A 20,008-nucleotide genomic window follows, 5' to 3' on the forward strand; every position below is an offset into this window, starting at 1 on the left:
CCCCAAAATCATGGTTTATAAAAAACCCTGAAAAGCACACAGAAGAAAGCACAGAAAAGTAGTTAATTTCTATTAAAAGGGAATTCTCAGTCAAAAAGCCTTGGGCAAAAGAAAGTGTTTGGATTTGTTATCTGTTATAGTGTTCACTTTATCAATAAGTATCAGTGATATCAGTAAATAATGTCTTGAAGAAGGGACCCATATAGACTGTATGACTGTATTTAGTTCTTTGTGGGGTGCAGAGACAGGCCAGTAACCCAGACTTGTCCCCTGTGATTATGCATTGTCTTATATTTCTTTGCCAAGAAGCATATTTGCACTTCTCTTCACAGGGGCTGCTTTCACACTTGGCTTTTGCTGAGACTGATGCTGGGATCACTGTTCTGCAATCTCTGAATTGCAGATACTTTTTAAAAAAAATACCAATCTCAGGGTGCCTAGAAAGAACATTTTGGCCTTGTGGCAAAGCATTTATTTAAAGATAATTGTGTGCAATAAAAAGAGGACTGAGTTACAGTTTTCATTTCACCAACGATAATACCAGCTGAATGTTTGTGATTTTTAACTACTTAAACTACTTAATTGTCTGGTTTTCTGAATATTTCACTGTCTTTACAGTGCAACTGGAGAAAAATCCAAGTATTCTCCCCCAAACATCCTATGCTTCCTGGGAAAAAGCTCTCTTGACTTCTGCACATGTCCAGAGGTACCACTGTCTGAGCTCAGATGAGTAATAAGATGTCTGTCTCCAGCCTTAAGTATGTAAAGAACTAACCTCTCCCTGAGTCTAAAATCCAGGCCTCTTGGCCAGAGGCCCATGTGTGAAATAGGTGGAGGAATGTCTGAGCTAAATTTACCATGTGAAAAATGTGTCTTCTTTGTCTTTGTGTCCTTGTAAAATAGTTCTGCAGACGTGAAGAGCAAACACACTGGTACCACCCATAAGCAAATACCTTTGAAGCCATGGGCACCCTGTGAGCCTTTATCTCCCCGAGCCCCGACTGGGCCAAATTCTCCTTTGACTCCCTTGATGCCTGGTCTTCCTTTTAGGCCTGTCATGCCTTTGAAACCATCAATGCCAGATGAACCTTTCGAGCCTTTAAGGAAAGAAGGGGAAGAGAACTGTTACTTCACTCCGATTTCTGCAAACTAAGTAAATATGAACCAGCAACACATGACAAAATTGTATGAAAACTTCAGTGCAGCAGTACCTATTTTTTGGGTGCCTTGATGCCTACAGAAATCTTTGGGTCTGGAGCAGGCACCCAAGCTCTCTGAGAGGTAGTAGAGCTCCTGAGGTAGTGTACTCTCAGGAGTACACTAACCCGCCTCAACTGGCCAAGAGGAGATGTTGTGGGGATGACCAGAACTTACTGTATTCTTCTGACAGACCAGTACAACCCCTCTCCTAGAGATAAGCTTGAGATAGGTACCTAGTTCCACATAAGGTTTTTAGTCAGCCTGTTCCACATGTAGAGATATGAGTCTAGGACTGGCTGGCCCTTTCTCACCAAAAATTCCCCTACTCCTCTTTTCTAAACAAGAGAATGCTGTTTTACATGGGTAAAGCTAACAAACAGATCTTAATTTCTCTCAAATGAGAGCTATCAGTACTCCACAGCTAGTCTTGTCCTGTCTTTCCAACTGATGAAATTGCAGCATGCATTTTTAAGCATGCTTTGTGCTCAATTTGGCTTCACATGGAGTTGAACACTGTTGAAACTCCCCATGTGGTGTAGGCAATGTGCATTACACATATGTATTTTCTCATTGCTGGCAGGTGAGGATCTCACCTTCCCAACATAACATTAGTATCCTAAAGTCACCATCGAGGTCTTGTGTTTGGCATTGCTCAGTCCACAGCTCCCAGCTTTAAAAAGCTTTAAAGCCAAGGTTTGGGGAAACATCTCTTAAATTTTACTGAGGACCAGTGGGACTAGGATGAGGGTAAGACTTTTAGAGAGAAAATAGTAAATACTGTATCTTTTTTTAAAATGAGAAATAAAGCACCCATTGCTCTTCTAAATAGGGCTGCATATCATGAGCTACCACTGTGCCAAGTACATCAGAGGGGGAAAACAGGCAGTGATTTTGGAATATATTAGGCACATTATCCTAATTCTACTGTTTTAAATAGAGGGAGACCAGCAGAGAATATGTCTGGCTCACCTCAGCACAGAACAGCTTTAATCAATTACTGTTTTCAAAGCAGCAGTCCAGAGCTCACCTTTATCTCCTGGAAAGCCATCCATTCCACTTATGCCAGGGGGACCAGTCACACCACGTATACCTGGTAATCCTGTGAGACCCATGTCACCTTTGTCACCAGACAGACCCTTCAGGCCCACAGGGCCAGGAAAACCTTGCTCACCATCTTCTCCCCTAGCACCAGGTGGACCTGTCATGTAAACGTGAGAACAGGGAGAGTAAAAAAGGTTTGGACATAGATGATGATTCATACAAGGTAGCTCAAGAGGGAGAAAACTGCTGTCCTACCAGCTTCATATTGAAGGAGGGAAATCAGGATTTTTTTCATCAAAGAATTGCAGAAATGGCTGCAAAGATAAAGCAGCTCATCAGTGTGAACCAGCCTCGCTATCAGTTTGGTTCCACACCCACTCCCAACAGGACTTTTCCCTCCTCTTTAATTTAAGAATTAAGCCCCTTTTCCATAAGACTACCCCCATTTGGTGGCTCCCTTTTCCCAGTCTGCCAGCAGCAAGCTCTGACCTGACTTGGTAAGTGGCTATAGAAAGAAAAGCAGCAGCTCTGCCTGTGAAGAAATTTCATCCCCAAGCTTAATTTTCCGCTGTGGAAACCATACAATGGCCCTGCCACAGAGGACTGGCAAAAGGAATGACACAGTGATGCCTTAAGAGGCCTCCTAGACACAGAGACTAGACAGGAGTAAGGGAATAAGGTAGGTATTTATTTGAAAGGCCTTCAAAGGTACCCCCTGGGGAGCCAGAGGCTTCTGCCAAGATGGACCCCAAGATGGACAACAGGTCATGAGTTCTTCACACTTTTATAGGTTTGGTTCATTTGCATATAAGGGTTAATTCTCCAATTAAAGCTTCAGCTAATAATGTAATTCCCCTCAGCTTACCCCCCCTTTAGAGGCTTTTTGGTTTATACTTTTTGGCCTAGGACAGTCTAGGTGTCCTTGGAGAGCAGGCCCAGGGAGGCTTTGTTATGTCTACCTAGCACGAGAGAGCAAAAGTTAACAGGCTACAAGAAACTTTCAGAGTTACACACTAGGCAGTACAGAAATGGAAAAATATAAAAGTTAAAACCTAAGGCATCAACAGGACCGTGTTACTTCCTCACCAAGAGGTCCTTGAGAGCCAGGCCCACCATCTGGCCCACGGTTTCCTGGTGGACCTGGGAATCCATGTGTTCCCGGTGTTCCTGGTAATCCCATCAAACCAGGGAGACCTTGTGGCCCTGGATCTCCTTTGGGTCCTGGCAAACCTGGGCTACCATCCGCTCCTAAAAGACCAAAATCATGCATTAGTGAGCATCATATCTAGAGAGCTTGTCTTTATATATCTCTTCTCTGTACACCCTAGTCTTCCAGGGTGTGTTTTTCCTTTGAAAATTCAGTGAGAACAGCAAAAACAAATTAAAGGACTGGTCTTTAGATTTAAAATAATTGACGTTACCAGCAATTATCTCAGTATTTGTGTCAGAAAGGTTGATTGACTCTTTCAAATGAATGGTAACGATTTGGCACCATGTGGATATAGATAGAGCAGGTCTCTTTCAATTTTAATCCCAATAATTCTGTAATTCCTGAGCTCTCTGTCACATATATCTTAGTAAGAACTGAATCAAGCAGCTGACTGAACCACTGAAATAATGCTATGTATCTTTTCTAAAATGTTATAGGCAGGAAAAGCAACATTTAAGGCAGATGGTGGGATCTGTAGTGTTGTTTAGAAATTTTCATGTAAGGTCGTTACAAGGCATTGATTTATAAGACCGATACAAATTCCTAAGCAAAAAGGCCCTGATTCTACATGACTTACTGCATTGGGTGAAAATTTATGTCTCTACCATGTAAGGGCAAAGAAGGTGTTAAGTTTTAAAAGATAATGCCTGCTTTTCATTCAGCTTGGAGAAGCAGCAGCATCCAAGTAGTACATGGCATTTAAAATCCAGGTCAAGCGGATCTGCTTCTCTTTATTCAGGTTTTACATCAGTGTAGGTCCATTGGCTTGACTGTAGTTAAATGAGCTTTATAATTGTGGTCACTTAAAGTGGGTTTTCTCAACAACAGCATACAGGCTTTAGTTTGCTATTCTGAGTGAAGTGGCAAAGGTGGCATAAAGGAATCCCTAGCCATTTCATGTAAAATTAAGAAAGTTCATACTCATACAAAAATTCATGTGCCATTTGGAGCCATTCTCTCAGAACTGTAAAATAAATTAAGAACAGACAAACTAGTAATGCTTTTTATTTTTGCTGTATTTTTTACTACTGAAAGCTTAGTTCTACAGAAATGCTTACAAAGAGAGTGGAAAATCACACCAAATTTTTTGTTTTCAAATGAAATTGGATTTCTTCCCCTTTTCAGAGGTGTTAGTGATATTTTCTGCCTTTTCTCAAACCTGTGAAGTGCCACAGAGCTGCTTTAATCCCTTTCCTTCACTCTGGGGCTCTACTGCAGGTGAAACCAGCTCTCCTCACTTCAAATAACTCTGGGAAGACAACGCTCTTCTTTATTTATTTTCATCAAAAGTCATGAGAAGGATATCCAAAACTAGTTCCTGTGATAAACCTTGCTTCGAGCTAGTCATACAATTACTGCTCCTCTCTCAGTTCCATACAGGGGAAGGGGGTAATCAGCAGTCCTAATTTATGTGTCCAAATGCTATTGAAACTCTGTAGCAGGGTATGCTAAATTCCCACATGTGCTTTTGAAAGTCCTTCACAGAGTTCAGAGAGTGAAAAAGTCAGATTTTGTAGAGAAACTCTGTTTTCTGCAGGGATTTTAGAGTGTTTTTTATGGTCTATGAAATAAACTAAAATGAACACCTTGAAGTTGTGAATCAGTATATAATGCTATCTTTTTCTTATTTGTGCGTGCCCAAAGACTGACAAGGTAAAATAGCTTATTAGCAGTTACCTAACTCTATGTCCTCTTAGTTAAAATTTACAAATTTGGCACTACTGCAATGTGCTGATCAGCAAAGCCATGCAGTATCCAGACATCTTTTGGTGTGGGAAAAAATTGCTGTATGTACTATTGCTATATGTAAGTGAAAAGTCAGGATAATAGCGACATCACCATTCCCTTAACTACAGTGAAAAAAAAATAGCAGTACATCTGAAAGCGACAAAGATGAGCAAAATCCAGTTCTCTGGTATCCTACCATAGTTGATTTCATGTAGAGCAGTGTGAAGGAGAGCTAAACGTAAGCATTGGATCTCCAGAAAGTGTTCAGAGGAGCCAGGCAGATTGGCAACAGCTGACACAAAAGTGGAAAGAATGGGAGATCATCTGGCACTGGGAATGGATAGTGGGGTCATCAGTACCTCTGACGCATCCTAACCTGCTCTCTTACTACTCTCACATCCCTACAATTTGGCTGCATTTGTATCACACTCTTAAATATTTCTTTATTTGAAGGAGTGTTTACCTCTAGTTCCTGGTATGCCTTGATCTCCTGGTGCACCTTTCAACCCTGGGAAGCCGGGGAGGCCAACATCCCCTCGGGAACCTGCTGCTGCTCCAAACACGTCACCAGGAAGGCCCTTCGGTCCTGGTGCTCCTGGAGCTCCGGATTTCCCTGTAAGGCCTGGGTGCCCCTGCAGTCCAGGTAGACCATTTGGGCCTCTGTCTCCTCTGGGTCCAGTAAAACCTATAAATAAAACAGGGACTAGGCATCACAGGGTTCACTACAAATGCTGGAGTTCAAATCCTACATATACCAACATGATGCCCCCGTTACCACAAATGACAAGGCTTCTTGTGGACTGGAAAACTGGACCTGGACTGAAAATGAAGCCCAAGCACTAGTGAAAGATAGCATGGAAAACTGCAGAGAATTGGTCTCTGTGGCCTGGGAGCCATGTGGGAGCCCTAATTTAGCAATTAGAGCACTCTGTAGAGCTTAGCAGGGGAGATAGAGGTTCATGGTCCTGCCCTATGCTGCACAGAGCCATGTTTTATGATCCATCCCTTGCCTGTTGACCAGGAAACGCATCAGCTTTTCTTCTGCTTTCTCTGTTGCTACTACAGATGCTGTAGATGAGTCTAGAGAATACTATCAGGCCATGTGCTGCCTGAGGGCAAAGCAGTACCTGGCACTGGATTTGGGAAAGTTTGCAGCACTTCAGAATCTGTGGGGATTTAGAACTTTGAAATCAGGTAACACAAAAAAATTTCCAGAGAGCTCATAAATTAAGTTGCATCAATGGCTTTTGTATTGGGGTACAGAAAAAACCCCAAACAACTCAGTACCCATTTCTCTGACCAAATAAACTACCACAGGGAAGTGGTAGTTTCTGGAGGTAATTCCTGTAATTCTTGCTGGACTGACTGAAGATTTGTGAACATATAGACCCTCTGCAGCTTATATGTGTGTGCCATTGCATGGATCACATGTGCAGTGGCACACACGCAGGCTCATCTGACTTGCTATGTACAAACAGACATCTGCCTTGATGTGCCTTGAATTGGTGTGCCTTGAACTGATGTGTCTTGGACATCCTGGAACCTCTGGAATGATACAGAAGCTCTGGGATTTAAAAAATCTGCACCTATTACAGACTAGCACAAAATCTGACAGGCACTGAACACTTGCAAACACTCTGGGAACAGAGCTGCTAATGTGCATGGTGAGTACCTAGTACTCCACCTTTGATACGTCCAGTATCATTTATACTGATATTGAAAAGAATTGAATGGAATAATACTATTATTTTCTTCCTTTCTGCATCATCATTATGAGTATAATGCACTTGGAATCTGACCTATCTTATTGAATTTCTTTATGACAATTTAATGAATTTTTACTGTCACATTTATAATTTTGCACAATAAAGCAGATTTTAAAAGGTTGGCATCTATGAAATTTTTCATCATTATGGAAGTTGCAGGAAATACTTCCGGATTTGAAAAGTAGCAGTTTTGTCTAATGGCTTATTGATTCAATGTAGAAGGGAAGGTAAGTGAAAATGTACCTGGAATCAAGTAGTTGTATTTCAGTGACTGCAGTAAAAAGGTCAAAAGTATGTAAAGAATGACTAATTATTTCAAGATACCTGGAGGACCTGGGAATCCTTCCCGACCTGGATCACCTCGTGTACCATTTAGCCCTGGGAAGCCCATTGGACCTGGATCACCTGGGAATCCTCTTGCACCTTTTGCACCTAAATTATATAAAAGGAAGTAAGAAAGTGTGATCTGAACAAACAAAACAGAAATGTGCATATAATGTAAAAAAAGGTAGTAGTAAATACCACCATGATGTGTTTCTGGATGCAAAGATGAAACTTCAAAAAAAAAATTAATGGGGCTATACAGTAGCTCTTTCGAAGTATCCAAGATCCCAAAACATGGACCAAAAATCTAGGTTAAGTGCTTTTACAAACATAGATTAACCTGAATTTAAGACCAATGATATGGAGACTACTAGGTTGAAGATAATTAGTTTCACAGACTTTTGGAGTCTTTCAATATTTTGTAAATTAAGGATTTTAGATTAAGGTCAAAAGGCAGTATCAAAAAAGAATGTTCACAGAAATGGGCACAGATGAGATGCTGTAGGAGGAAAAAAATTTTCCCTTCCCTGCTAAACTGATCACAGAACAAGAACAGACTGGTTTAGATAACCAAGGAGCAGAAATGTAAGGCTAAAGGTTAGATCTAATAACCCCAAAAATGAATACAAATTAACTAGCCTTATTACTATTTTTGTAACATTACAGGTCTAGAGATTCCCTCGTAAAAGAAAGGATGTGCCCTGAAAAAGTGTTCTTCTGGCAACGACCTCTTGTTCATACTGATTTTTCTCCTGACAGCAAAAACGGTACCTTACTTCCTTGTGATACATTATTTGACACTTCAGTAAGGGCAAATATTACTGTTTTTTAACATCTCAAAACCTACAAGCATTTTGTAGGATTCCTTTATCATGTTTCAAAAATTATATATTTTTTTCAGTGCAAGTTTTTTTACATGAGTCTCATTAGTTCACTGTATTCCAAGTGAACCAAGATTTTTTGTAAAGTTCTTTGAAAATAATTCCTTTGGAATGCTTTGTTTCCCTACCCTCTCCAGCACTCTGAACTTTCTAAGTTCCCAGGCTTGAAGGTCAACAACATGCTTTAACATTTAAAATGTTGCTGCTTAGCATCACCATTAATTACAACTCATTTATTCATTACTGAAAGCAAGTTTCCCTAACTATGATGAACCAAGGAAACTTGGTTTGTCACTTGGATTTTAATACTTTTTTCCACTTTAGTTTTCCGAATTTCCATTATTTAACCATGATTATTTGTAATTTTAACTATCATTTGTGAAGGGGAGAAGGAAACATTTAGAAATATGAGAAATAAGGTGCACATAACCAGCCAATGCAGTGTGCATAACATTTCACAGTGCTGTGAAGGAATATTTTTCTCTCCCTTATATGACAAATAACTTCTCAGGAAGAAATCAAAAGGAAAATCTTAGGCTTTCAGGTCTCAATGAAAAACTCCAATGTGCCTCTTACCTGAATGGCATCTTGGTCTTTTTTCCCATCTGCAATAACTGACTTTCATTAATTCTGTTCAGTATAGCACTAATTAAAAAGCCATGTGAGAGAAAGAAGGTGCAGAGGGAGAATACAACCACTGCTTACCACATATTTCAGTAACTCATTATGTGATGTTAGTTGGTGATGACGTTGTGCCAAACAGCAGCAAGAAAAATGCTTTTATTTTGGGCCAATGTTTAGTTTGCAAATGTTTTAGCTGTATGTTTGAGACAGAAAACAGCTTAAACATTTTATTCAACAGCAATCGTGTAGGTCTTGAGACTCCTGAATAACCAAGATGAAACTCAGGGTGGGCTGTGCGTGTTGCCAGGAATTTCAAAGGAACACAAGGACATCAAGGTGGGAGACTATAAAGACAACTCCTTTCTCGATACACTGTGGTCATTAGCACCTAGGACACCAAGAGACTTTATTGTCTGCAGTGGAGCTCCATGCTGGCTGAAGAGAAGGTGGGAAATCTTGTGGACAAACCACATTACTCTAAGCAGACAATGAAAACGGTGTAAAGAAGGTGTGGGTGCTTTTGTGTCAGTCTGGACAATGTGAGTAGAAATGATTCTCCAGACAATTCAGTTGACACAGCTATGGCAAAAAGAAGCTGTGAAAATGTGTCCTTTCCCTCCCAGGCTTCCAGTTCCAGAACTGCCTCAGGTTGAAATGCAGCTACGTACAGAGCTCTGCACTGGGCTCTGCAAGGGGCCTTTCCCAGGTTTTGGAGAGAGAGGATGAAAACCAAGTCTTAAAATAACTAAAACATGTAAGCTAACAAAGACAGAGAAAGATCTGTTAAAGAGCTAACCAAGAATACAAAACGTAAAACACAAGAAAACAGCATCACTTGTGTTACAGCAGTCTTACAGCTGGGAGTTAAATCTGACTGTACTCACTGGAAGAAAAACCATCAAGCTCATGTGAATGAAGGAACGAACAAATCATCATACTCAGAAAAAAATTACAAATATTGCAAGGAAAACAAGAAGCATTGATCCTAGCAACAAACTTAGGCATTAGGACTAAGGAAACACAGGTAATCTTTCAACAGACATAAAATTTTCCCCTTTAAGATCCATTAGTCTTTGATAAGTCAATCAGTCAATCCATGTATGCCATAATAAACCCTGTGCTGAAAAAAAAAAAAAGCTTGACCTTAAAATTTATACTCCAGATCTCTAACCTTGGCTAAAGCACAGCAGCACAGGAACAGACGTATCAAGAATTTTACATTTCCCAAAATGTGAAGGACGCAGCTATGGTTTTTGTCAGTGTTGTTACAGCTGGTAATGAGAAGGACTTACTGAAAAACAGTTTTATTGCTTAGGCTGGGAGTACATAAGTTTATGGAAACTATAAGCGCTGGTCAGACATTCCCTCTTCAAGGTCAGTCACTATGACCACTCACCACACCCTGCCCATTTCTCAATTCCATCTCACACAGTCCCTCAGGCTCTGTCCTCACCTCCTCTTCCTCTTGGAAGGAGGTGGGGAACCCTCAGTGCTGGGGAGGCCCAGGATGACCAGATGGCCCCTCTGGGCTAGGGGGGACCAGCTCTGCAAGGAAGGTGTACGTGGCTACAGACAGCACAGCCGTGTTGTGTCAGACAGCCTGGCCCATGACACTGAGCCATGTCACAGACTTTAGGCTCACACTTGCTGAAGGCGCTCCACATGTCACTTGAGGAGGAACAGTAAGAAGGATGTGTCACAGTCCTCCATTGAAGCCTTTTATCACCCTGCTCTCAGAGGACAGGATTTGCCTTTTTGTGAGGTGTCCAGTCAGTTCTGAGAGACCTCAGTACAGTCTCTACCAATAAACCTCTGTATACTCTTACTGACTTGCATGTGGAGAATAGCAAATGGGCTGTCCTTGCTGCCTTCTGTTCCATGGCTGACATTCATAGGCAAAGGCAGGCTTAGTTCCGGAATGGTGAAGTCACTTGGGCTGCACACTGCTTAGGTCTCTCTGGCAGGGCTAGGTTAATGCTGTCTTCCAATGAAATTTCTAAAACTCGCTGTCTGCTAAGGCTCAGCTTTAATTGATATGGCAAGATACCCCTCAAATAGAGTGTATGTGGGAAACAAGTGAAGGCAGAACATTACCTGTGGCTCCTGGCAGTCCTGGCTTGCCTTGGGATCCCTTTGGTGGCCTTACACAGCCTGCACCTGCAAACAAAAACCAAAGTTAGTCACACTATACGTGCTCCTATGCTGCCTCTCAATGTCTCTGTGCCTGTGGTTGAGACAATTTCATTAAAACAGGTGAAGGAAATTAACAACCAAACTCCTAATTTGAAAAGAAATTTTATTCTTCATTGAAAAAAAATTGGCCACGGCTGGCATTTTCAGGGGAGCACTCAAGCTGATCTCCACCCCAAGAGCTTCTCTTCTATTTTCCAGGGGCTATGGTCGCTGGTCCAGTTGGACTAGCATGGGAAGGGTAGTCCAGCCTCATGGATGACTGTATTTTTCAGAATAAGAGAAAAACTTTGTTTCCCTCTGGCCAATTTATACCCTTGAAGAAAGCAAGTCAATTTTTGTAAAAATCTAAGTGTTTTTTCTTTTGTGTCAAATTGCACTGAAAATCTTCATTCAAAGTTCTTCTTTAAAAAAAGTTGGTAAAATTTTCTTGGGCACCTATTTTCTGGTACTGTTTTTATAGATTGCACAGTAATCATTATTTTGTTACAATAAGCACTCAGGAGTGATGAAATAAAGAATCTCTGAATTGTAGAGCTAGAAGTGCAGTAATTTTAGAAAATGTTCGATTTGATTAATTTACTTTAGAGCTATATGGAGTATATGCATGGTTATTTGTTACCTAAAGTTCAAAGAGTTTACAGCTAAGAGCATCCAAAGCAGTCATCAGAAAGAAAGTATCAACCCATAAAAGCATCATAAAGCTAAAAAGATATTCAAGCCATTTGTATGTACAGTACCCGACCATATTGGCTCACTTCCATCTCCTCTAGGAAAGTCTTCAATGACCTGCCCACAGTCTGTGAGCAAAGAATTAGAAAACACAGTTATTATCTAAAGAAGAAAAATTGCAAAAGACAAAAATGTTCTCAATTCTAACCAAAATGCCTATAAAAACAACAGATAATGTATTCCCTCATGTATTATGCATGCATACAACACAAATTATTTGCTGTAACATACCGGAACACTCTATCCACACATTGATTAGATCCAGGCTTAAAACCTATCCTGTCCAAGTTACGAGGCTGTGTGTCCCATGCACTGTGTAAGGTTGACATGTGCTTGCTTTAGCTTGAGTATTCTGCCAGGCTTCTCAAAGTCAAGGAATAAGACTCTGAGCCTGACCTCTTCTGAATGTAGCCCTGGCATTCCTATGCTTGCAAAGGACTTGAAAAGCTGCAGAGATACTATGAGGAGCTCTGAAGGGTGGATACATGATTTTCTATGGTCAATTAAAAGATTATGTTGGATGGGAAAGATCAGAGAAAACCACCTGTGGGATTTCCAATGGCAGGACATTGCTCCATTGCCTCCAACTGCTTGAAACCTGAAAAATGTTATTTGCTGGCACTAACACATTAATTCATGCTATTTCAATACCTGACATGAAACTACTGGGACTTCTGACGTATCTCCTTCTTTAAGATTTCTGGTCAATACCAGCATTTCCTTTTTCCCCATGGAACCCCCACCAAGCTCTCCCTTTTCAACAGTGTGCTGTATAAATGCTGCACATATCTCTGTGCTGATCTTCCATGGCTCTGAAGTAAGACAGTCGTGTCTCTTACCTAGTTGGCCAGGCTCTCCTGGCAGACCAGGCAGACCTGGTGGTCCTGGGCTTCCATCTTGTCCTTGTTCACCTGGAGGACCCTGGAACCCTTTTGGACCAGGAAATCCTTCACCTGGCAGGCCTGCTTCTCCTGGAAAGCCCTTTGGGCCTAATTCACCTGGATAACCAGGATCACCGGGGAAACCTCTTATAGCATCACCCTGCAGGAAGTGAACGGAGGTGGTCACTCCTGACTTTGCTGAGAAAAAATTGCAATTCAAACAGTTCAACTACTCTCATGAATAACATCTTATAGGCAGTAATTTCTCAAGTGTTGCATCCCAGCTCTTTAAATCAACATTGAAAATAAAGTATTTTTAAAATAACCTGACTTTAATGTAGACCACATGGCAGTACGGGCATGACAGAAGTGCTCCTCGAGGGAACATTCCTCTAAAAATATTGGCCCATAAAAAGCACTTGGGTAATATGAATCAGTGTTGTGGAGGGACTCCTGGCCCTTTCTGAAAAGCTCTAAGTCGATTTGGGGAGACCAAATGCATTGCTAGAGATGTTCTTTTGCGGCTGAGAAAAGCTGACATTAAAATGCACCCAAAAAGGCAGATTTTTTTTCTCTGTCTGCACCCCTAGTGACATTTCTACACTACTGAATCAACATCTTACAAACATCATTAGAGAATACTTTTCTATCTTCAAAAGAAATATAAAGTGCCATCTTCACTGGTAGTAAAAGTACTGTGGTCTAGAGTGCCTGATAGAGCTCTTGCCCATCTTCAAATATGATATATGAGCATCCCAGTGGTTCAAAACATCAATTTATGATGGGCCACATGAATTTTTCTTTCAAGGTATTTAATTTTGCTTATAGAAGAAAGCTAGAAAATGAACAAAGACTACATGTCTAATTTCTAGATAGCTACGGTTAGTTAGGTGAGTTGCTATCAAGCAATACGATGATACAATGTACATTTTAGGATAGAAAATTGTAGTAAATTTTGCTTTTCTTTAAAACAGATGTACCAAAGCTATTGAAGTTCAGTCACAAAGAATCTCAGACCATACAAGAAGGAGTCACTAATAAACCACTAATTACCACAAACTAATCAGTAATCACAAGCTGGCCTAAATGAGTTATACACTACTATTTGTTGTTTAAGTAAAATGGAAATAAAAGTGAAAGATTGTTCTAAAAGCCCTGAGAGTAAACCTGATGCTTTATTTATCAACAACCAGCAAACCCAGCCTAGTTGTGCATCATTATCTGTGAGAGAAGGACAGGCTATAACCCCTCACAACCTCTCAGAATTAAGTGCATTAGTAGTATTAGGTGTGGTGTATTTGCTGTATTCTTTGCTTACCGGAAGGCCAGGCTGTCCTGGTAAACCATCTAATCCATCTCTGCCTGGGAAACCATCTTCACCTCTGATTCCAGGAAGCCCAGGATCTCCTCGGATTCCTTTGGTGCCTAAAGAAGACCTTCCATTGTGAGATCCATCTCTCATTAGTAGTATAAATAATAGGAAAATACAGGTGATAAGAATTTTCACTCTACCTTTCGTAGTTATGTGTAAAGAGTCTCCCTTTTCTCCTTTCCGTCCAGGAAATCCAGCTGGACCCGAAAATCCCTGGTGTTACATACATTGAAAAAACCCAAAACAAACCAGAACTGTTTAAGAAATAAGTACCAAGATTTGCATTTCTACTGTCCTGCTTAAAAAAAAGCCTCCTTAGATTTTACTGCTTTCCTGTTACTTTCCTTGAAGGATTTCCTCTTCAGCAATCCCATTCTTGTGCAGAACCTTTATTAATATGTTCTAACTAGGACCAAGGTCTCTATGGCATGGTAGGGGAGCTTCTGCATGAGGGACACCTGTGGCTTTCCAAGAGCTGGAGAAAACATGGTGAGTTGCTTAGTGTTAGCCACTAGAGAAAAAGCCCTAAGCAACTCTTTGCCACCTTGGAAAAAACCTTAGGGTTCTACTGACATGCAATTCCTCCTGTGCACCACTCCCAAAGAGGACAACCTCACAGCTGGCAGTGAACTGTGGTTCACAGCACCGTTCTGGGGCTGAAAAGTAGCACTACCTTCATTTACCAGACAAGAACTTGGGCACAGAGCGATTAAGTGACCTGCCCCAAATCAAAGACCTGTGGGTAGTTTTTGGTTAGAAGGGAGGGCTGGAGGTCTCTGGCCCAACCCAGCACTTAGAGCAGGTTGCTCAGGGCCTTGCCTAGCCATGCACTGAAAACCTCCAAGGAAGGAAACTTTCTCTCTTGCAAAGACAAACTGTGGTGAAGCTAAAGGGCAGTCTCTGGCATTCCTGATTCTTTGGCATAATGCAGAAACCTCCTCCTGAACAGCCCATCTGAAAGCGAAATTTCTAGCTGCTGGCCAAGAGCCTTGCAATCACAGAACCAAATCCATATCCATGGTAGGTGCCAAGGCCCAGAGGTTACAGACTCGTTTACCATTGACTATTTCATGCCAGTTAGCTTTAGTTCTGAATAATTACACTCATGCTCACTAAAATGTAAGCCTGTTAGGTGCATGTTAGGTTTTCTTCAGCCACCTGTTACTGAATTCCAGGGCAGACACTGAATGAAAAGGATGTAGCTGATAAAGACAGAAAGAAAGATAGAAAGATAGAAAGATAGAGAGAGAGAGAAAGAGAGAAAGAGAGAAAGAAAGAAAGAAAGAGAGAGAGAGAGAGAGAAAGAAAGAAAGAAAGAAAGAAAGAAAGAGAGAGAGAGAAAGAAAAAGAACAACAGAGAAAGAATACTTTTCATCATTTTTCCATGGAGAATAGCTTGGGGTTTTGGTTTTTTTTTTCATAGTAGGCATATAAAACTAAGCAATAAAGAAACAACTATCTCACTTTTGCACCAGGGTAGCCAGGAAGACCATGTGGTCCTTGATCACCAGGTTCTCCTTTCCTTCCAGGCTGGCCAGGGGTTCCTGGAAAGCCAGGAGGGCCGCGGGAGCCAGTAGAACCCCTTCTGAGTTCCTCACCCAAAAGGCATCTAGTGCAATCCCCTTCTTCACCTAAGGAAAAGATTGGAAAGAGAAGAAAGAAAGCTCTATCAACAACACATGGATGTGCAGCTGTATCCATCTTACATACAGACTTGAGAATACTTGAGTAGTGTCTCAAATACTTGAGAAAACTACTCCTTTTTTTTTTCTGACAAGAATCCAACACAGTGTTTCTTTGTCATATTAGCCCCAGATCAAATTCATCAGTCCTCATGCATGTCATAGTTCAATAAACCCAGACTGAACACACTGGGACTTTACATAATGCATAACAGCAGATCATTTATTGAGTTATCTGTTTTAACCTACCTTTAGGTCCTTTTTGTCCTCTTGGCCCAGGGAAACCTTGTATACCAAATCTGCCTGGTGTTCCCTCCCGTCCTTTAAATCCAAAGAGACGACCTAGAAGTTTAATTAAGCAAAAATATAAATTCATCTACTGTAGATTTACTCTTTTGCTCTTTCATTCCTATTTCTTTGAGCTGCAATGCATTTTCCCGTTTCCCCTAATGTCACTTACTGCCTAACCCAGCCTGCTGTGATGTACTCCATTCTCTTTTCCCCTCCCCATCTTACAGTTTCTCACACCCATTATCAGCAACTCAGTCTGCTGTGGCGGACAATCCTTGCCATTCTTTGCTCTCTCTAACACTGGATTCCTCCTCTCACTCAGCCCAACCTACTTTGCATTAGCACAAACAGCCTGCTCTGGATCACCTCCTACACATCCTTTTCTCCATCCTTTCAAATGTTGCCAGGACTGTCTAAAAATCACGCAAACATTTTCTTCATTGATGAGTGTACAAGACTTCTCTGCGTGTCCTCCCCACCTCTCATTTAATTTAATTTAATTTAATTTCATTTCATTTTTCTGTCACTGTCTCGCTTTGCCCTGCCAACAGATGTCTTTAAAATAATCAAAGGTGTTCCTGTGAGTCCTTATCATCTCTCTTTTTGCACTTACCAGGGGCTCCAATGGGACCAGGTGGACCACGAAGTCCTGGTGAGCCGTCCTTACCCGGAAACCCAGGTGGACCCGTGTAATAAGCAGGAGCTCCTATTTCACCCTTTTCACCTTTTGGTCCCATTTCTCCAGGTAAGCCTGGCTTATCCCCATCCGCTGAAACAGAATCAGGGAAGAAGTTCAAAACAATTTCTTAACAGTGCTGCCCAAAGAGCTGTGATGTAACAGAAGAGAAAGTTTATACAACTGCATCTAATATGCAAGGAAAAATGGACATATTTAGCATAGAGCAAAAATAGTAACTGCACTTTTCACTTGAGCAAATCAATAGCAGTTACTGAAAAAAGGCTCTGTCATCATCTCTATTTCAGTAGTTTTGCAAGAGTCCCATTGGTCCAAAGGAAAATGCTCCTCTTGTTTTTTGCCCCCTCAGTTATTTACTATTCTGCACTGTGTATTGCATGACCAGCATAAAAATTATTCCCACCATGACCCTGTATCAGTCAGAACTCCCTATAAAGTTAAGCTGTTAGAAGATATGTTGCTGGGGTATTACCATCAGGAAATCCAGGAAGACCAGGTGACCCACGATCTCCCTCCTCTCCTCGGTCTCCTGGGAGTCCAGAAACACCTGGGAAGCCTGGATCACCTCTTGCACCTGAAAGACATCCCCAATTCCACAAAATGTGTTAGTGTGATGCTGCTGTTTGTTAAAAAGCAAATACTAGAATCTTCAAGTGCTTTGGACTAGTAGAGTTTACAATGGTTTCTAAAACATAGCTTTAGAAATGGACCGACAGGAACGGTGTGGAGCCACCAAGCCCGGGAAGAAGGATGGTATTAGTATCTATTACTAATATGCACCTATAGCTACATTGCTCCTGGGAAGCACAGAACAGCAGCTCTCTGAGGAGAGCCCCTCTTTTTCCTACAGGAAGTTTCTGCTGTAACAGATGTGTGATATGTGAGCTTCCTTTGCTTCCCACTACCAAAAGCATCTGCCTGGGCCTAGCTATTGCCTGCAGAAAGTATCGTGTTCTTGTCAAAGATCAGTGATAGTAGAGGACATGTGGTGTGTTCAGCCCCCTACCTGCTTCTTTCTCTCTCTACACACTCCTGCTTCTAAAAGGTTCTCAGAGTATTTGGGGTGATTTGACCCATGTTTTGGGTCTCTTGCCCCCTTTCTCTGGGAGGAAGGGAACCATTCATTGCTAGTCTCTCTGGCTTTCAACAAGACCAGTAAACTCTATGGTATGAGGACAAAGGCCAGGGCATGTGATCACTCTTGCTGTTTGCTGGCACCTTCCCTTGAATAGTTTTGGCCTTGGCAAACTGGCACACCTTTTACGTGTTTCTAGTCTAGCCAGCCAGAGCCACCACAGCTCTGCAGAGCAGCTGACACCGGGTGCTACAAGTGGTGAGATCACAACAGAAGATCACAACAGAATTTTGTCAATTTAAAAAAGGAAAAAAAATACTTTTCTATTCCTCAAGGCTTTTTTCATGTCTTTCTTTCTTTCTCTTTCTTTCTTTTTCTTTTTCTTTTTTTCTTTCTTTTATTCTTTCTGTCTTTCTATTAGATGATAAGAATGTTCTCTGCTGTGCTGCCACTACTGCACTTTATCCAAAGTCTGAAGCAGGACACAGAAGACAGACTCCCATTCTTCCTTTTGCTGGACAACAAAGTCACATGCTTTTTTGCTTGCTTCTTCTCTGTGGATACAGGCATGCATGGAAGCCTTTTGTATAGCAATCCAGCTTCAGCAGCAGAGACAAAGAAACCACCTGCCTGCAAAAAGGTGATTAGGGCACTCTCTTGGAAGGCAATTACAGCTTCTGGAACACTTTAGCAAACACATTTTTTTTTAGGAGTTGAATTCTCAGAATTTCATGCTTTTGGTCTACGCAAAGGGTAGTGAAACAGCTAAGATAAACAATCTAAGCAAAGAATATGTACCTTTCCTTGGGATGCGGGAAGGAAAATAGGAATCTGGCCCTGGAGGACCCATCTCGCCAGGCTCTCCCTGTCAACAGAAGTTGAAGTATCACACCCAAGCACATTATTATAGAGAATTTGTTTTAAAATGGAAAGGTATGCCCATGAAACACAAACCCCCAAACTCCAAAAGGCACTGACATGACACTTAAGAAACCTCAAAGATTTCAAGTTAACGAACCACATAACCAGTCCTACAATGACAACAGACACAATTGCTACCACATGTTGACAGAAAGGAAAGAAAGCAAAATGATATCTGGCTTATTGCTTCTAGCAAATGAAACTAAAGTGAAATACCTTGCTTCCTCTGGAACCATAGCCACCAGGTGGACCATCAAATCCTGGAATACCCTGTAATACACATAAAAATGATTGACTTTTCCTTTATCAGAGAGAGACTAAAATTATTTGGTCTGTAGCAATTCCTGTAACACCAATAAGGTTCCTTGTGGTTTGATGTCCCACCTCTTGGAGCAAGCCTAACTCTTGCCAAAGGCCAGAGGGACCTGCTGTGCTGCTGGCTCTGTCACCCCTGGCAGTGGTGCAGATGGAAGGAACACCTACACTCACACCATTCCATGGATGCTGCAGGGTGGAGGAGGAGAAAGGGGATCCCTTCCATGCCAGTTGACCCTGAGACACATGAGCCAGGCAGCTAAAACACACCAGCCTGTTGCAAGAAAATTAAACTAATCAGAACCATTACAAGTGAACATATTTTCACTGGAATGGAAAACAGGGAGCAGTGAAATAGCACTGAAGTGCACAGGTCTGTTTTGCTCTTTTCCAGGTGGCTGGAGACTGTTTGGCTGAAGAAGGGTTCCACAGCTGAGAAGAACTCAGGAGCAGCCCTAAAGGTGCCTTCCCTCTACTCTCCCATCCCTGGGCATGCCATATCCCTGAGAAAATTTTCCATCCCTACCCTAGAAACTGTTATAATATTTAAGATCCTACCCACTCCATTCTTTTAAAAGGTTTGAGATCCATAGCATGTGGACTAAAACATGCACAGTAACACATCCTATCACCCGGGAGTGAATTTCAGCTGCTGGCATGAGAAAAGTGCAGGTTTCAGAGATGCTGACCCAGAGGAGATCATCTCTTCTGTGTGCTTTACTCAGCTCTTCGACAACTTTTGTTCTCTACAGAAAATGTCTGCATGTAGTCTGGAAAGAGACTGATGTTAAAAAGGTGTGCTTTTAGTAGAAAACAGTGGCCAGATCCACAACTGATGTCAATTAACACAATTTTGCTGAAACCAGTAGTTTTGTATAATTCATACTTATAATTAGATTATCAGTCAGCTTTTTAAAATCTCAGCATCTCTCAAGTTTCACAGTGGGTACAATTCTTACCCAGAACTTGAATGTTAATAACCAGCTCTGTAAGTCACTTTTGAAGCAGTTTTGAAGCACTACAAGTACCACAGCTCTTAACAAGATTCTGCAAACCTGACCACGTGTTTCAGAGACAT

At 41.5% G+C, this 20,008-nt stretch overlaps 1 protein-coding gene across 2 annotated transcripts in view; it reads right to left on the minus strand.

The window, feature by feature from the left end:
* The window catches only part of COL4A2 (collagen type IV alpha 2 chain), a 145,821-nt gene that overhangs the window by 18,694 nt on the left and 107,119 nt on the right, over positions 1-20,008 (minus strand). For both annotated transcript variants that reach the window (XM_048328291.1, XM_048328283.1), the window contains 16 exons: positions 18,832-18,885; positions 18,493-18,559; positions 17,092-17,193; positions 16,536-16,691; positions 15,881-15,973; positions 15,414-15,580; positions 14,090-14,162; positions 13,896-14,002; positions 12,536-12,737; positions 11,705-11,764; positions 10,869-10,931; positions 7,270-7,377; positions 5,643-5,864; positions 3,328-3,489; positions 2,228-2,398; positions 954-1,097 (listed from right to left, as the gene is read on the minus strand). In XM_048328291.1, coding sequence (XP_048184248.1) covers positions 954-1,097; positions 2,228-2,398; positions 3,328-3,489; positions 5,643-5,864; positions 7,270-7,377; positions 10,869-10,931; positions 11,705-11,764; positions 12,536-12,737; positions 13,896-14,002; positions 14,090-14,162; positions 15,414-15,580; positions 15,881-15,973; positions 16,536-16,691; positions 17,092-17,193; positions 18,493-18,559; positions 18,832-18,885 — 1,951 coding nt within the window. The remainder of the gene's footprint in view (positions 1-953; positions 1,098-2,227; positions 2,399-3,327; positions 3,490-5,642; positions 5,865-7,269; positions 7,378-10,868; positions 10,932-11,704; positions 11,765-12,535; positions 12,738-13,895; positions 14,003-14,089; positions 14,163-15,413; positions 15,581-15,880; positions 15,974-16,535; positions 16,692-17,091; positions 17,194-18,492; positions 18,560-18,831; positions 18,886-20,008) is intronic.

This window comes from Corvus hawaiiensis, chromosome 2 (assembly GCF_020740725.1).
Source record: "Corvus hawaiiensis isolate bCorHaw1 chromosome 2, bCorHaw1.pri.cur, whole genome shotgun sequence".
Classification (NCBI taxonomy): domain Eukaryota; kingdom Metazoa; phylum Chordata; class Aves; order Passeriformes; family Corvidae; genus Corvus; species Corvus hawaiiensis.